This window comes from Herpailurus yagouaroundi, unplaced genomic scaffold (assembly GCF_014898765.1).
Source record: "Herpailurus yagouaroundi ecotype Mexico unplaced genomic scaffold, PumYag 184, whole genome shotgun sequence".
Taxonomy (NCBI): domain Eukaryota; kingdom Metazoa; phylum Chordata; class Mammalia; order Carnivora; family Felidae; genus Herpailurus; species Herpailurus yagouaroundi.
The window spans coordinates 39,968,439-39,987,522 of NW_024412415.1; the positions used below are offsets into that span (position 1 = coordinate 39,968,439).

The following is a 19,084-nucleotide window of genomic DNA, read 5'->3' on the forward strand; positions in this document are numbered from 1 at the left end:
GTTGGACTTTTATATTTCATTTATGTTTCAGATAAAGGCTTTATTAGTGAAGATGCTGATCCCTCAAGACTCAGATCTATTCCCCATTGCCAACCCTCTTGCTATCACAGAAAAACCATCTCATCAGGTGAGATCAAGCAATTCTTTTACTCTCCAAAAATTATTTACCTCTATTAAAGCTCTTAATACAAGGTGCCCCATTAGAATTATTTATGCACAGTTTCTCTCTGTGGACACACATTCCCATAAAAACTAAACTGAAATGGTTTCTGGATGAGGGGATGACTGGACAGGAACATTTCACCTGCTCCAACTCTCAATCTTTATCCCTTTATGAGCTGCCATGTGAGCTAGTGTTTATTTCTACAGATACTGTGAAGCATATTTCTTAAGTGCAGGCTATGTGTCAAAAGGCAAATAAATGAAACAAAGAAAAAGCCCTTGCCTTGGAACTCTCAGTTGCAAGGCAGGAAATTCTTTCAGAGGGCAGGAAGTAGCTGTGAGCTTTTCCGCCAAGTAATGCTTCAATTTCCCCTCCTTTAGGAAAAGATTATCCCGGTGTTGTTTTAATCCAGCAGATGCTGCAGTTAGAGAAAGGGAACAAACAACTGGGGGAAATATTACCACCTGTTTATGTTGACTTTTACCAAAGAGGACTGGCTGCCAGCTGTGGAAGGCTAGGGGAGAAAGAAGCTAAGGTGGGAATAGGAAAGGCTAACTCAGACTGTAGTTAGTTTTCAGGTTTTTGGCTGTGTAGTGGGGGGGAAAAGTCCCTAGGAAGTATATATGGCCATTCTCAGATGGCCAAGAGGCAAAGGCAATGTAATGCATCTTGCTCACTAATAGAGCAGGGCTGGCTTTAGAGTTTTAGAACATGCATGGAATAACACCTGCTAGTTGCTTACTCTGTATTCATTTTCTTCTTTAAGTGACTAAAATTCATGTATCATCGGGGGAAGTACTGTCCAAGGAAAGATGACATTTCTTGGCCTCCTTTATAGTTCGATGCTGTCATGTGACTGAGTTCTGGAAATGTTGAGTGTGATTTCCAGGAAGACTCTTTAAAGGGTGCTGACTCAGCTGGGTTTGCCCACTTTGCCCTTGCCCTCTTCTCTTCTTCATGCTGCCAGGAATTTCAAATGATGGCTGATTGTCAAGTGGCTGTTTTGGACCACAAGGTGACCCTGAGAAAGGAACCATGTTGTGGTGCGGACAGGAGCCATCATCATGGTCTGGGACTGTCAACCTTTGGAATACTTTTCCATGAGAGAGACACATTTCTTGTTCAAGTTTCTGCTTATGTGAGCTTAAGTGCACGGTCAAGCCCAATCCTAACTGAGTTACCTCAAGAATTCTTGGCACTCATGTAACAAAATCTTCCTGTCCTCCAAAGCATGGACAATTCTGTTCCCTAATTCCGTCTTTCTAACAACAGTGTAAGAGAGCTGTGAGGCATGTGTTCTGTCAGAAGAGGAAACTCGGGCTGGGAAAAAGCAAGTCCTACCCAATACGACACAACTGGCTACTTGGAAGAGTAGCAGGCTTTGAAAACCAGGTTACCTCATCCTTAGGATTTTAAAAGCATGGTGGAAATGGGTGACAGATTTCCTTTAAAAATGATTTTGATTGGTTAAGGAGTGGTTATTTTTAAAAGCAAGCATCTAAGGATAACTCCTCTCTTCTGTCAAAAGGGAAAACATCAGACTTCTTTCAAGTTGCCTCCAGAATACTACCGCTACATTAACATGAATTACAACTCACTGTATTGTTATACATACATTAAAAGAGTTGAACTCTAAGACACATTTTGAATAAGCAATTAGTAAAATGAATGTGTTAATGCTTTAAAAGCATAACAGTCTTGATGATTAACGTAGAGATGACACAGTCTTTAAGATGAAAAGGCAGAGGTAGGTCTTTTTTTCATCACAATGCAGGGAAAACGGAATGAGGTGATGGATTCCACGTAGAAAAGTTTTAATGAGGCAAGTGTCAAGCAAGCATATCAACTTCTTCAAAAACAAAGAAAATCTAAAAGTTTAATTACAAAAACACTTGTACAGAAAACTTGGCATTTTAACAGTTCCAAACACATGTACACAATTTTTTTTTTTCTAAAATTTAATGTTGTCAGAAATAAAACACTTTGTCTTAACTTTCCTCAGCTGCTCCTTGGGTTTTAATTAAAGAAAAAAAGAAATGTGTAACACTGAATAGGCCACAACTAATTTCTTGAGAAGAACATGTAAGTGTGCAGGAATAGCTACTGGTTTATTGGGAAACATGAATTAGGTACCGCGTTAGTCTGTAACCTCATTCACCCCCTCCTGGGGCGGGGGGGGGGGGGGGCGGGGAGGAGTAACACAGACCTGCTTTACAGAGTCTGACAGTTTTGTGGCAGCTGAATCCCAGCCACCAGAGTCAGGTGTGTAGATACCGAGACAGCCGGGATTTCAAAAGCAGGTTGTGTATTTTGTGACAATGGTTTTAGACTGTAGTTCTCTCCCAAGATCTGGGACATTCCTGAATATGCAAAGGTTTCAAATCAATGTCAGATGTCCTATCTACAGTCGGGAGAATGATGATCTTTGAACCAATCTTTGGACCAAGGTGCAGTCTTTCCGGTCAACAGCACTGCTAACAAAGGTGCACAAAACTGACACAAAGGAGAAAGAGACAAGTATCAGGAGGAAAGAAGAAAGGAGACAAAGTGTCTGGCAGAAGGCAAGCGCAAACTTCCAGAACTGGCTTGGCTGTCCTTCTGCCACACACACGGTGTTCTAGCTTGGACTGAGCAGGCGAGGAGTCTGAGAGAAGTGACAGGAACAGCAGGCGAGGGCAGAAAGACAGGAAAATACAGAAAAGCAAGCTAGGTTTATAGCAACAAGGAACGATGGGCTCTTATTCTAGGAAGTTGTCAAGTGGTTGTATGTAGGCTTCAGTGCACGGAAATTTGATGTGTGCTCACATAACATTTTGCAAAAAGGTTGCTTTTGTTGTTATTTTCTTTCCTTTGGGCTAATAAAGAAATCAGGTAAGGAGATGCTGAGAAGACAGGATGGGGCAGCAACACGACAGGGGGTTTCTGGCTTGCACCCCGGCTTATGAGCAGATTGTGAGGGGGACACATTTCCACCTGCTTCAGTGGCACGGTGCCTAGACAATGGGCTCAGCATGCCCCACTTTGGTTCCAAAGATCTCAGCTGCAACTGTCAGCCTTGTGCTCTAGAGCATCAAAACAAAACAAAACAAAACCAAACCCTGAGGTGAGAATCAGAAACCTCTCTCCCCTTGTGGTGTTAAAAAAATCACTTACTGAGAGGGGAAAAGGAAGGGAAGCCCGTCCTTTTGACATAGATTTTGCAGTTGTGGCTACAGAGGAAAGACAAATTCCTCTGTGCCCTTGTTTGTCAGCTCAAGAGACTATTTTGAACATTTCCACCTATCCCCACCGGAGCATCAGTACACCTAAAGCAGACAGGGATTCCCTCAGTTTTCCCTCATGATAGACTTTGGGTTTTTGTTTGTTTGTTTTTTTTTCCCTTTTCTCCAATCCCAAATCAGAAACGACTTTCCCCATTCTCTCCTGTTTACCAGTGACCTTTTCCTCAGCGAAAATGCTCCACAAGACACTGCCAACAGATGGGAACAGAAGAGCCTTGCTGGGGCTGGGACACCGTGTATGTGCAGGAGCAATGCTTCGAAAACAGCAGGCAGTACCAAGGAGGAAGGAAAGAGCATTCTCCTTCAGGGCAGCAATCACAAAGCCTCGATGAGGGCTGGCACCCACTGAGCGCCATGTGGGGTAAGAAACACAGCCTGCTCCACAAGACACTGTCAACAAGAAGCTCCTTTCTGTGGAGTCACAGCAGGACAATGATGGGAGAAGCCTGGGCCTGTCCAATGAGAGAAACTCTCCTTCAGAGCCAGCTGAGCAACAAAGCCCAGAGGTCAGAAAATGGAGATGTATAACTTGGTGGGGGTGAAGGAAATAAAAAATAACCCCCAAAGGCATTACAAACAAAAAGTGACAGCTAGGTAAGAAAACTGGAGCCACAGATAAAAGGGTCCCATCTGAAGGGGAACAATGAGAAGGTTTCCTTTCTGCTGCAGAAGATGTCAGTGTCAGGGTTGCCCGGTCAGCAGAATATCCGCAGACCCACTTGATCAGAAATGCAGATGACAGGAAACCGAAGACTTGGGAGAGCGGCTGTACGCTTTCAAAGCTGCACAAGGCCGGTTCCACAGGAAGAGTGCATCCATGTTCCTCTGGCTGCTCCCTCACATGGCTTCCCGGGGTGAAGGCATTTAGCTCCTAACTGACAGTTCTTCCCCAAGCAGAGCAATCTGTGCCCCCTCTCTGCCTCCGCTCAGTTCAAATTTCCATGGATGGCTTCTCATTCCTCACAAGTAAAACCACTCACAGAACACCACGGAGCTCTAAGACCTGTAGAACCGGAGGGAGAAAACAATGAAGATACCGAAAAGGTGAGCACTGATCAGAAAGGGTTAGAGCTATGGGTTAGAAAAAAACAAATACTCTCTTCTATTTTGGGGAGGGCTATGGCGAGGAGCAGGGTTCGGGTAAACAAGAGTGCATGAAGCTGCAAGCAGACAACCTCCCTGAGATGTCTGAGATCACATTTCAATGAAGAACATGGTTCAGTTCCAGTTCAGCAACAGTGGGGAGGTAGGAAAATCGTCAGCTGAACACAGAAAAGCGACTATCGGGGCCAAATCTGATGATGGAAAATTAGTACTCCATTTTAGACCAAAGAATGTATAATCAATCAAAACCAATTTTCTTCAAGTATAAATCTAAAAACTTTGGCATATATATAGCAATGTATTGTGTGCACAGGATCAATACATTTTCTTACATTGCTAAAAATGCAATCGCGTAAGAAAGGGCTTTTTTTCCTTCAATTCCTCAAAGAGCCAAACATTTTTCATTTGGTTAAACTGAAATCAAGCAACATATGGATTTTGACAGCTTATGTAACATGGTCACCTCTCAATGTGAAACTGCCCCCATGGTTTCCTCCCAGCCCTACTTTTTTTCTAGGTTAGATACAGAGAAAGGTGACAACTAGGGCAAGTCTTCCACTATATGTCCATAAAAATAATTTTTAAATGGGCTGACCAAATTTTTGTAACATTTAATCACTGGATTGTAAGTTTTTCTATTTACCTCCTATTTATCTTAACACTTGTATTCCAAGGTTTTTGGTGCCTTCCCCTTATACCTGCCCCCACCTCCTTATAGCAATGTTTTAGAAACCCCACTGAACTAGAATTTGGGTATACGTGTTCTAGTCCTGGATTCTGTACTCTTCTACTTAGGTATTTTCAGGCAAGAAATTTCACCTCTCTGTCACTCAGTTTCTTCCTATGTAAAATGTTGGGATTTCTAAAGGTCCCTCCCAGCTCTAATATGCTCTTCTAAAACTGTAGAACACTGGCTTCCCTTCACTCACTGGCTCCTAACAGTGGATGAAACCTTTGCCAAGCTCATGTCAGAGTAATTAATTGCACCGCGAATGCTGGGGACATCAGGCCTAGCTGTCTGTACATATCTGTATAATGAGGCCAAGCTAGTATTAATCACAGTCTTTATAATTGTTTCATTTGACAGTTTTCAGGGGTGTGGGGAACTATCTACTCTTAGTTATGTTTGCATGGCTGGATTGTAAGAATCCGTAGTAATAAAATGGTTTGTATTTCAGGTACATTCTAGGTTTTCAAAGATACCTCAGAGAACGGATACTACAGTTTATATCCTCAGGATGGGTAAGGCTTTACGAGAGTCTTCTCACTGGCAAAATGCTCAAAATAGAAAACCACTTTTGGCTCAAAACTTGCAATAAATGCCCTATACCTACGTGAGGAGACACCATATTATCAATCACTGTGTTCTTTCACAGTCTTCCACACTGTTTGTCCCGGCTCTCTTCAAGCCTACAAGAGTGCTAATTGAAAACACCGTGTGAAAATGAGAAGGATGATGAGCTCCAGAAAATCCCAGGCCTAGATTTACAAGCTGTTCCCTTTGCCAACAGCAGCAGTAATGCCACTTCTTTATTCTGTAGGGAGTCCAGTCATCTCTTAGAAGTATGGTCGGTTCCATCTGGCTACACACTAGATGGTAATCCAGGACGGTAATCCTTTCCCCATCAGGGCACAGGAGAGGCTAACATATCCTGCATTGTCTCACACAGTTACCATCCAATGGCATGGCCGAGGAGGATAGAGACTACTGCTTTTGTCTCTGCTAGCAGATGTTGCCTCATTAGACAAGAATCATGGGTTTTATTAATTATTTATTCTTATACATTTTGCTCAAGGCCCAAACCATGCTACAATATGAACATGTGGATGAGTGTGCTCACGTACCTGCAGGACAAATAAATAAAGATTCAAAACCATGACTGGCCAGTGTAAGAAGCCTATCCTGCTGTCCCCTCTTGTTTTTGGATCCATATATGGCCACCTCATCATATGGTGCTAGGATTTCCACAGTTTCTACGTTTGCAGGAATGGGCCTGCAGACCAAAGGGTTGTCAATTCTGTGGGATGGCACACTACAGGGCACCCTAGCTCTAGGAATTTAAGTGAACACCTACGAGTTCTATTTAAGAAATGACAGCTGATGACTGACCATTCATACCAAAAAGTTTATACGGACAGACTTTCTGGAAATGTATTTTTTTTTTCTTCTCTAAGAGGAACTACTACTAGTCATTTGTTGAATATATTTTTAAAGGGCTTATTTTCTCTCTCCTCTCTTTTTTGCTTATTGAGAATTTAGTTTTTAAATCTACTTAAAGTCTTTTTCTTTTCTTATTTTATTTAAGTAATCTCAACACCCAATGTGGGGCTGGAACTCACAATTCTGAGATCAAGATTCAAGTGCTCTTCTAACTGAGCCAGCCAGGCGCCCCCCTGCCCCACCCCTGCCTTTAAACTCTAAATCTGTTTAGGGGCACCTGGGTGGCTCAGTCAGTTAAGCGTCCGACTTCGGCTCAGGTCATGATCTCACAGTTCGTGAGTTCAAGCCCCCTGTTGGGCTCTGTGCTGACAGCTCAGAGCCTGGAGCCTGCTTCAGATTCTGTGTCTCCCCCTCTCTCTCTGCTCCTCCCCTGCTCACACTCTGTTTCTCTCTCTCTCAAAAATAAATAAACATTAAAAAAAAAATTTAAACTCTAAATCTGTTTAAACAGGGCAATAGCTGTTTCACTGTAGGGATAGTTCATATTAACATTTAACACACAAATAGTTACTCTGATATTGAGTGGTGAATAAAAAGCTTCTTATTCATGTAGATTTTATATACATACAATGTCTCAGTGATTGCTGTTGTAGGTTATCATTAGTATTTTCCAGGGAAAAGGAAGTTTAACAATTAAGTGACATTTATTTTGTTTTAAGTGCTGTTTTGGGGGATGATTTCCTCTAAGCTTCCCATTCTCTCTTCAAAACACTTTGGGAAACTGACACTGGAGAATACAGCTAATAACTGCCAAAGCTGGAATGGAGGTTCAACCACAAAAAATCATGCTCTTTCCATTAACCATGCTGAGGCATGCATGAGAAAAAACTCTTTTCTAACATTATTTATTACATTGAGTAATCATGTAACAGTGATTTTAATCAAGTCTCCAATTCATTTGTTTGATGTAATGCCAGGGTTTTAGTAGTACTGAGAAAGTCTACTGCCTTCTTATTTTTGATGACGTGTTGGCACATACATATCGCATCAGTGAGCACTCACCATTCCCTAACGATCAAGCCTGTTCACAACTTCTCGAACTGTAGCTATGAAGTTTTCATTGTCTTGGGGATTAGCTAAAATAATACTGTGCAGTCTGTTCATATATGAGTCAATGGTGTCCACTGTAGGTGTCTCTCCACTTCCTGAAGTGAGATAAGAAGAGAAAGTAGGAAAATCCTCCCTATTCAGTTCAACCATAACACAGTTAAGTGACTCCAAGTTAAGGCAACTATGACTCTAATGTGGTCCACTCCACAGACCAGGTTTTCATTTCAGATGAGACTTTTAGACCTCAAAGAAATGAAATTAATCCACAGAGATTGAATAAAACGATGGGCTATATAATTGCTATACAGTACATAGGAGTAGCTGCATATAACAAAATGTTAGAGACTCCCTGCTTTCTGCTGCAATTATCCTTAACATGAACGAGTATATAAAATATACTAGTGTTTGTTTTTCTCTTCCTTCCCATTAAAACAGAATTACAAAGCAAACAAACATATATAAGAAAAATGCCCTACTCAGGATTTATTACTCAGTTTCCATTATTCTGAATATCAGGTTAAGCTTAACAGAAAGGAAAGTAAATTATATAAAATGTAATTGGAGAAAAATTTAAATGACCAGAGAGTCTAAAATTGTGGATGATCGTAGCCAATATGGAGATACTATTACGTGACCCCCCAGAAAACGCCAAGGGAGGAAAACCCTTATTTTACTGATTTTCCTCTTGGTGGGGAGACTTCAGCCTTACCCCACCACTACCAACACAAATAGCAGCTGCTCCCTTGCCCCCACCACCAAAGTGCTCGGGAAGTGTGATATTACCAGGCAAGGGCATGCTGGCAAAGCTGCTGGTCAACACCTGCCGCAGGGTCTCCAGGTGCTGCTGTAAGACCGTGTTGCGGCTCCGCTCCTGGATCACATCCACCTCCAGCTTCTCCACTGCTGTGCGCATGCTCTCCACGTGCTTTTGCAGGGCTGCATTCCTCTCCTCAAACTCCATGTTGGATTTGCGAAGCTGGCGGAGCTCTGCCTCCCGGGCTGAGGACACACCCCCGCGCAGAACACAAGTAGCACTAGGAGTCTCGGAGGATTCCCAAAGACTCTTACAAGGAAGTTCTGCTTAGCTGTCTCTAATTAGCTACCCCACCTCATTTCCCTAGTCTCATTATAGCCTTCCAGATAGCAATTTCAGCAATAAAATGCCTGGGTCCCCAGAGCTATTTTAATTCTTAAAGCTGGTCATATTCCTACTTAAAATTGCAAGGAACAGTTGCAATTCTTGGTATTTCAATGTTTGTTTTGTTTTTTAAAACTACGCAATGAGAAGCCTGAAGGGCTTCGCAAGGGGATCCTGGGAGACTGATGCAAGCACAGCTGTGGGTCTCCATCTTTCCTGCAATGGGGTCAGCTTTGCTCTTACTCATTTTATATTCTGGATGCCCATATAAGCTTTTATTATACAAAGAGTTTTGGGCTAAGAGTTTGAAAGCAACTGAATTAGTGATGCATATTTATTTCCTTTGATCCAGAAACTAAAGTAGCTTTAACAAAACTGGTCTAGCTTTCATTCACTGGTTTGTGAGTAGCTACCTTTGCTAGAGAGTGGAAAAAAAAGTAGCTTTCTTCTTCCAGACTAGCCCTAGGGTGGAGAATATCACTACCATTGCTTTTGAGCAATGAATCCCTCCTGAGAATGAAATCCCCTGTGACAAATCTGAGGAATACAAAATGATACTTTAGTAATTACCTTTGCTGTGGTTCAGGAATTCCTCTGTAAATATAGGAATGTCAAAAACAGACCGCTCCTTTACTTCTGTTTCTTTCTGTAAATCAAGAGTAACGAAACAGTTCTTTTTTCCCCCTTCTCTTCTTGAAGTATAGTTGACACACAATGTTACATTAATTTTAGGTGTACAGTGTAGTGATTCCATAAGTCTATACATTATGCTGTGCTCAGCACAAGTGTAGTTACCATCTGTCACCATACAATGACATTACAAAACCACTGCTATACCTTTTATACCAGTGACTTACTTTTTCTAGAACTGGAAGAGTACCTCCCACTCCCCTTCACCCATTTTGACCATCCTAACATCCCTCCCCTCTGGCAATCATCAGTTTGCTCTCTGTACTTATGGGCCAGTTACTGCTTTTTGTTTGTCTATTTATTCACTTGTGTTGTTTTGTTTTGAGAGGGAGAGAACAAGGTCAGGGGAGAGGGGAGGAGGGAGAGAGGGGCAAAGGCAGAGAGAGGGAGAGGGAGAGACAAGAGGGAGAGAGGGAAAGAGGGGGAGACGGGGAGAGAGAGAGGGAGAGAGGGAGGGAGAGAGGGAGGGAGAGAGGGAGGGAGAGAGGGAGGGAGAGAGGGAGAGAGAGGGGGAAAGAGAGAGAGAGAAAGAGAGAGAGAGAGAGAGAGAGAGAGAGAGAGACAGAGAGAGAGAGATTGAGAGAGAGAAAGAGGAAGGAATCTTAAGCTGGCTCCACGCTGAGTGTGGAGCCCTACATGGGGCTTGATTTCACGACCATGAGATCATGACCTGAGCCGAAATCAAGAGTCAGACGCTTAACCAATTGAGCCATCCAGATGCTCCCATTTTTTTCCGATTACACATGTAAATGAAATCATGTGGTATTTGTCTTTCTTTGACTTGTTTTACTTAGCATAATACTCTCTAGGCCTAACCATGGCAAAATTGCATTATTATTTTATGGCTAAGTAATATTCCACTGTGTGTTATGTGTGTGTGTGTTTAAATAGGTAAGGCCTGAAGGCCATGTCTTCCTTAAAGAAACAGTAGGGTGAGCAAGGATCAGTCCAAGTGAAGGTGAGGGAAATTCCACCTTTTCACTGGAATCACCTTTCATCGAGCTGAAGCAGGTTAAATATTTAGTTCTCTCAGGTGTACAATTGCTGTGCAATGAGAAATCTTAAAAAAAAACCTACGTAAGTTTCTCTGATGGAGAATTTGGAAGCCGTTTCTGAGTTCTGTGCTTTGAATAGTCAACAGTATACAAGTATTGAGGTAGGAATAGAGAATGGGAATTTCCACATGCTTTTTCAGTTGCTTCTGTTGGTTATCCATGTAAAATGCTCTGAGATAGGGCTGTCTGTTCTAAGTTTGCCAAATGGACAACAAGAAATTTCAGCAGAGATCTGCCAATCATGAGCAATAATAATGGCATGCTATTAGTACCACCACTTTACTCATTTATAGGCACAGCCGATAGTTGGGGATCTCTTACACTTTCTTCAAACACAGGAAAGACAAAAACAAAAACAAAATCAAGAAGTAAGAAGTACCTAGCCTCTAAAACTGAGAAAATCCAGGATTATGTGTGATAGAAAAGAATAACAAAGCCTAAAATTAACTTGCCAATTTGGTGAATTTAAAAATAAAGTTTAAAAATAAAGGTCTCACAAAACTACTGCAAAATATATTCCACAGTGACCCTTAAGGATAAAGCCAATTTCAAGATGCCTTGGCTGGAATTTCTACAATGAATTTGAAGTTGAAAGGATTAGGAATACAGATTATAAGTGTATTGGCACAATGTTTAAAATCTTACATAAAAAAAAAAAATCTTACATAAGATGGTAAAGACAACAGTGGGAAATGAGTACTGAAGAATTGCTAATGAGATCTGAAGATTCCAAAATCTTTATAACATAAAGAACGGTAAAAAAACAAAAAAAAACAAAACATTCCTACAAAAACATGTTTAAAGCCAGAGATAGAATGCATCTTTCCTAACTCTTGCCACTAGCCTTTTATTATCTTTGAACACAAATATGATTGGTGCCCAGTAAAAAGCTAAGCAGTTAACAGTCTGTGAGGGAATTCTGACAACCAAGCTTCCATTTTCATTTTGGCATCTGCCTTGTAAGGGGGCTGGGTTGTATGAACAGCCTGCCAATGGCAGCTGATCAAGAGAGACATCTAAGATGTTAAGTCTGAAAAACTATGTATTTACCTGAAGAAACTTTCCGGGCACTTCATTTTTACCTTTATCTCTTAAAGAAGGCAAGCAAAGTTTCCCAGATCAATTTAAAAATAAACAACAAAATTATCAGTGAAAGCCCCAATTTCAACATGCAGAGCTCTACCTTGGGCCAGTTCTTGGTGGTTTCTAGGAGAACTAATGCATGGGCAAGAAGAGTTGGTGCCAGAAAGGATCCTAGACATATTTCATAGTGGCTTTCTCAGGACTCTGCTGGCTTACCTATGCTCTAACTCTGTTGCTGGGTTGCTATAGGAAAATAGAAAACTTATGACATACAATTTGAACATGAACAAGGTGTAACAGATACAAGTCCACAAATGACTTCGTATAGTCTTATGACTTTATCATGCTACCTTGCTCAGTCTCCTACTTAACTTTACAGGTTCATATGAGATCAGTCACCTAGTCACAGGTCTAAGTATCTGCTAGTTAGGTAGGGAGGGATGCTGGCCCCCCAATTCTGTGGTACCAAGAGGTCTCTCCAAGGCCTTGAGTCTCCTCAGACAGGTAATTCTCCTCTTTGCCAGAGTGGCCCAAACCAAGCTAAATACATAAGGGCAGAGAATAGTACCGTGTAGGTACATTAACACACTGCCCGTTGGTACAGAGTCTTAGAGTGCAAAAGAAGAAACACGAAAGCAATTAAATGAAACTGTTCAGTCTCTGAAAGGCAACAGCAATTCTACTTAACGGAAGAGTGGTAATAAAAACCATCAGCACTCTTCCATTACTGAGTACATTACTCGGCACGGAGAGGATCCTCCTGGGGGCTCCGATATACTTAAGCTGTTCCAAGGATCGCTCAAGGGATTAAAATCATAAGGATTTCATTACCTCTTCATTGAAAGGGTCTAATTTGTTCAGGCTGAGTGTCATTTTGTCATTTCTCATAAATTAAGGGAGAAACAAAATTATTGTTTCTATCTTAGTCCTCACATGAGATGTAGATGCTTTCTTGAGAGTAACACTGGTTGACTCCTGTGTCTAGAAGGCTGGCTTTTGGTCTAAGAGGAGCAAAAATGCCCTTTACTTAGGTTTTTTATTCTATATACTGAGTGGAGGGTAAAAGAACAGGGGCCCTTTCGAACTGAATCTATTTTGCTGTGATCTAGGTTCAAGGCCAGAATTTCATAGAATGTGACATGCTTTGCTCAAGGTCCCTTTACCTTAGGGAACACTCTTACTGCTGTGTACCAGCCCCAGTGCCCCAGTGCTATGCAGGACACTCAAGTGGCTTTTAGGTCAGATTTCTTTAGCTCTGACAGGAACTTGCCAGTACCTGCCATGGTAACAATGTCTTAGGAATCCAAGTTCCACTTAGGAATATAATAGGTTTCTTTATACAAACAAAATAATTTCTGTCTTAATTAGCAACAAATTTGGTGACCAACCAGCCCATTTTCACTTTCAACACTAGTTTGTTGCATTTAGCGTGGCATGTGCAGCCAAGAATGCCAAAATGGGATACAGAAGCCTGCATCTCACTCGTACTTCTGCCTGTAATTCAGTCAGTGATTCTGGGGAAGTTCTTTCCTGTCTCAGGCAAGTCACTTTTCTTGACTGCAAAATGGGTGGGGGGTGGGGTCAGCTGAGAGAGTTTCTGAGGTCTTAGTCTTTTTGAAGTGAAGAATATTTTTGAAGAATATTCTACTACATTTGTCATTTTACTCCTAATAGGATAAGTAAAGGGAAATAAGCATGTATTTAAAAGCTATGATGTTTTAGGCACTTTGCAAGATACTTGCTCTTTTATTAACTTACTCATAACTCTGCTCAAGTCATTTTACCCTCTTCAAGGTGCCCCCCACAAAACCTGAGGAATCTTTAAAGCCTGATTCGGTTCATCCTTTCCATGGGGAATTCTGTGGCTGCTTTTCACTCCTAGTGCTTTCTTATTTTTCTGAACTACTATACTAAGAAGTTATATGTAAGGAAATCATTATGTAACTATGTTTAAAAACTGTCAAACTATTTCTTTATTTCAATTGTTTTGAAATTACCAAGTTTAAGAAAGATATGATTCAATGTAAAATAAAATCTGATAAAGTGAGGGACATTAATTGGGTCAATAACCTTGCTAAGAGAGCTTTATCCTGATGTGGACATGCCAATAGACAGACTTACAGAGCCCACTGTATACACATTTGAGAAACTACTGCTGGCTGTCCATCTACTCTCCTCTTGTTTTCCTTTGATTTAACATGTATCTAATCCTAAAATAGGGGAATCACATAGAGATTTATCCCTTTTTCATAAATCAAATCCATACCATGCTAAATCATGTAAATAAAAATAAAAAGCTTCATTTAATAAATAAAAAGCCTCATTTAATAAAAAGCTTCATTTCTCAAATCATCAGCAGGAGTTTCTGTGACTGAGTAAATCTACTAAATCTTTCCTGACCAAAACTTTATATAAACCTTACGGAGGACAAAAATGCCACATATAATTTGGCCAGCAAAATTCATAGTGATGAAAGGAATTAATCAGTTGTTGACTAGAAAGTGTGAGATCTAATGTTTTAGATTATTGTCCAAATTCTCTTTTGCAACCACTAAGGATAGAGAAGTTATAAAGGATGCTTAATAAGGGAAAAAGGAAGTATGGAAATCTCATGATATGGGTAGGTGGGCACACAAACAAATAAAGAGAGAAATAAGTAATTATATAAGTATCTGGCAAAATGAAAAGCTTGCAACACTATTCGATTAGGCTTTTAAATATAAAGTATACATACAGTTTCTCAAGTAAAAAATATCATACTATTTCACCCTAATTAGAGCACGGAGATGTCAGGAGATGTCATATGTCTATATTTTCATAGGATTTATTTGAAGAATAAAATGCTAGTATTTATTATGCTTCTTTTTTTTCAACGTTTATTTATTTTTGCGACAGAGACAGAGCATGAACGGGGGAGGGGCAGAGAGAGAGGGAGACACAGAATCGGAAACAGGCTCCAGGCTCTGAGCCATCAGCCCAGAGCCTGACGCGGGGCTCGAACTCACGGACCGCGAGATCGTGACCTGGCTGAAGTCGGACGCTTAACCGACTGCGCCACCCAGGCGCCCCTATTATGCTTCTTACTTTCTAATTCATGGATGGCAATAAGTCTATTTGATGGGGTGCCTGGGTGGCTCAGTTGGTTAAGCGACCGACTTTAGCTCAGGTCACGATCTCATGGTTAGTGAGTTTGAGCCCTGCATCAGGCTCTTTGCTGACAGCTCGAGCCTGGAGCCTGTTTCAGATTCTGTGTCTCCCTCTCTCTGCCCCTTCCTCACTCTCTCTCTGTCTCTCTCTTCCTCTCTTTCTCTTAAAAATAAACACTAAAATAAAATTTAAAAAAGCATTAAAAATAACTTAAAAATAATCTATTTGACTTGTTAATCTAAATGTTTTCTCTATGTTTTGAAGGTCACCAATGCCAAATTAGGTATGAGAACTACAGCCCCAAGAGAAGTTAAGTTATTATTTTGAAAAAATTATTTCTTAAAAAGCCAAATGCACGCAAGATTACAACAGAAAATTCCTTTTTTGTAAATTTCCGCTGTTATTTAAACAAATGGGTTTTGTATAAAAATTAGTATTTCTGGAAGACCTCCCAATACACGCACATCACGCTAGGTGGTAATGGGGTGGGTACAAGATGGAAACTAGACCATGGGTGCCTTTGAAGAGATTATAATCCAGGAATGTGAAGAACAGAAGCACTTGAATAATCTCAACACCTTAGCTAGAGCAGCTGACTGCAGATGAGAAACAGAGAGAGCTGTGAGGGTTAAAGGAAGCTAGAGACACAGGAAAAGCTTGAAAGAGGAAATGGAACTTGAAACCGGGTTTGATGGATGGCTAGAATTTCGAGAAGCAGAATGGGGTGATGGGGAGGGGTAATGGGAAAACTGAGTGACAGACAGAAGTATTTTCATGCAAGAAAGAATATGAGCACAAGCATGAGGCAGAAAGGGATGGGGGCACGTGGAGGACAATGAGTAGTAAAGGCTTTTTAGCTAAGTATGTAACATATACATGGGAAACATGGGAGTTAAGGTATTTGGAAAGGGAAGGTGGGACTTGATTACAGAAAGACTCAGATTGCTGAGGTGAATGGAATTTGATAAGTGATGAAAAGTCACTGAGTATTATAAAGCATGGAATTACCAAAATATTTTATTTTCTTATAACCATATGTGAACCTTGGGCTATCTATATATTTAAAGCTCTCTTTGCCAAGACACATAGCCAAGACACATGGGCCTAAAATCCTATATAGGAACATAGGCCCAAATCCTATGGATGACAGGCTTAAACCAAACGGAGGGGAAAAAGCCAGTAAACAAATAAGTGCCTGTGAGCTAGGAACCAAGATACTGTCACTTGTGCTCCACTGACACTATGGCTGAATAGTTCATTTTAACTAAATGTGGAATTCCCTAAAAAACAACTTTCTGAGAGTCAGAGTGAGATATCTGATGATGAAAAACTATGATTAAGTTATGATTTTCAGCTGGTCTTCATTTCTATACCTCACTCCAAATTCCAGCCATCTTTAGCATTTCAAGGCAATAAAATTCTTGGACCACAGGACTGGAGTTAGGGGCTGTAGTTCAAGGACAGACTCATGATAGGTGCCCGCCATATAGTAAGAATCCTTGAGCAAAAGCAACTCACCCAATATGAATTATGTGATAGGAAATAATATGCCATTCATTAAGAAAAAAAAAAAAGAAAAAAAGAAAAGAAAGGTCCAAAAGCATGACAAACAGCAACATTATTATAAATAGATATATGATACGCAGACAGAAAGCTAATTACCTCATGATCATGAGTGGCCTGTCGGGCTGCATCTAAAATATGAAAGAATAAGAGAACATTAGTTTCAAGAACAAAACAAAACAATAACAAAACCCAAGAAAATGAACTGTGCTGCACTACAGTTAGTTAGTTAGACACAATAGAAACAGCAGATGCAGTTCTGACCTTTGAGGAGAACAGAGTGGGAGAGTGGACAGGAGACACACACGATAGGCTGTTTGTACAACATTAAAGTTTAGCAGGCAAGATGCCCAAATGTGGAGAAGATGCAATGGCTAAGGAATGACAGACTAGTGGGAGGTGGGGCTTCTCTGGCAATGTCTCCTGAAGAAAGGGGACTTGAAGGGTGTGATGAACAATTTTAACAGAGAACAAGAATCCATGAAGACTGGGATCTTGTCTGTCATGTTCACTGTTGCATCCTTAATGCCTAGGTGAAAGCCTGGTATAATAAAGCCTGGTAGACAACATATGAAAGCTCAACATGTAGTGTTTGAGTACACGAATACATGAATGGATGAATGAATGAAAAGGATGAGCACTGAAGGGTGGGAGAAATGGTGCACGAAGGCTTAGTGGTGTCAAAGAAAGGCGGGTATGTAGTTTAGCAGACAGACTTGTTTAGAGGCAGAGAAATGCCTAGCCCCGGAATTAGGAAAAAAAGCATAGGCAACTAAGAGGGGTCTTGGAACACAAATCAAATTATTGACCCTGGATATGGAAATGCAACAGAGATTTTTAAATGAGAGTAATATGATTTTAATAAAATTCCAAGGTATGTTTGTGAATGTGGCATAATAGAGAAACGATGGAAACTTACCTTTTACATTTATCACGCTAACAATAGGCTTTGTGACACTCTGTCATGCACAACAAACTACAAAAACATCTCATTCTGGTTCTGATACCTTGCCTATGAGATTTGCCTTTCTGACGGTCCTGGGTTTTCCTACTGAAGACCTTGTAGGCCTCAGTCTTCTGATACTGCTCCAGTTCCTTCATGTAACGCTCCTTATCTCTGTCTGCTTCATCAAGGTAGCGCTAGGAAAGAAATGTGGAATTATTTTCAAGAAACACATCTGGGTAAAATATTAGTGAACTCACTGAAGAAAACAGAGGACAATTAGAATATGGGAAGAAAGTATATGAAGGATAAGCTCTAAGGGAGAATAAAGAAATCATATGGATAGAAAAATATATAATCCCTCAATTATAAAAGAAATAGGTGATTCTAATTCTTTACACTATTACATTTTCTAACTTAATGAAGACAAGTTCTATTGAGATCATTCTCATAAAATATTCATATGAAGACATTACAGTTATTCCTCTAATCCCATAGACAGACCTATACATGGCCACTAGAGTCCTCAAGAGGACTGAACACCACATAGGCATATTTAGTCTTCCCAAGAGAAAGGATGGAATATTACTTTGTTTCTCTATACCCAACCCATTCTGAGAGAATGATCTCATACATCAATTGGCCTTTTAAGAGCCAGAAGAGTAGAGCACGAAAGCCGGGAGACACAAAGAACATAAAAAGGAATGACCTCATCCTATGGACCTAAAATGGACTACTATGACAGAGCCTATATCTGCACTCTTTGTGCTATTAATTATTTAAATAAAGTCATTGATCCAACAGGATAATTTTGTTTAGTGCCTTGTCCTTTTCATTCAGCAATTAGGTTTAAGAAATAATGTATAAAAATAGTGCTTTTAAATGGACACAAACTAGAGTCAGATATTACATTAAAAACCTTGTCTTGCACAAGAGTCAGATGTAGAAGACACTCGACTGGTCAAACATGGGACAATTTAAGTACCCCAATACTGAAGTACAGTAATAAAATTATAAACCTTTGGGGAAAAAAATTAGTACGCTCATACCAACGATAAATAACAAACAGCAGGGAGGAAAAGGGTTCTTGCTTAAGTTAGAATGCTGAAAGCTGAGCAGTAAATGTGAAGGGAGTGCTAGAGTTGGAAAATTATCATTTTGCAACCCTCACGGTAAAGATTAGACCAAGCAAAAGTCATCAGTGGATGCTAAATCTAGGGGGGACGTCGATATGGAACGGACTCTGTATGTTGTTAAAATGTCTCTCCAGATTCCTTATTAATTGTAAAAGAGAATAAAAAACTTTATCGAGAGAGCAAAATTAACATTACCAGTAAGGAATAAAAGGACATTGTGTGCTTGCACATGTGATACCCGGAGAAGGACACAATACCACCTATGCAGTATTCTAAGAATGCATAACTCAATGTCATCACAAGGAAACATTAGACAAGTACAAAATGAGCAATGTTCATTAGAAGTAAACAAAAAGGAGGTGGAGAAAGAGGGAGGGATTGCATTCTTAAAAAATATCAATGTCATGAAAGACAAAGAAAGACTGTGGAAATATCCCAGATTAAAAGAATCCAGAGTTCTGACTATGAAACACAAAACCCTGCCCTGGACTGGAATCTGAACTGGAGGGG

General features: G+C 40.4%; 1 protein-coding gene across 4 annotated transcripts in view; it reads right to left on the reverse strand.

Annotated features, from left to right (window-relative positions):
• Positions 1–1,953: 1,953 nt before the first annotated feature.
• Positions 1,954–19,084, reverse strand: part of HMG20A (high mobility group 20A) — a 68,731-nt gene continuing 51,600 nt past the window's right edge. For all 4 annotated transcript variants that reach the window (XM_040493334.1, XM_040493335.1, XM_040493336.1 and 1 more), the window contains 6 exons: positions 17,503–17,635; positions 16,595–16,626; positions 9,528–9,603; positions 8,603–8,818; positions 7,772–7,914; positions 1,954–4,447 (listed from right to left, as the gene is read on the reverse strand). In XM_040493334.1, the coding sequence (XP_040349268.1) occupies positions 7,778–7,914; positions 8,603–8,818; positions 9,528–9,603; positions 16,595–16,626; positions 17,503–17,635 (594 nt within the window). In that variant the 3' untranslated portion in view covers positions 1,954–4,447; positions 7,772–7,777. The remainder of the gene's footprint in view (positions 4,448–7,771; positions 7,915–8,602; positions 8,819–9,527; positions 9,604–16,594; positions 16,627–17,502; positions 17,636–19,084) is intronic.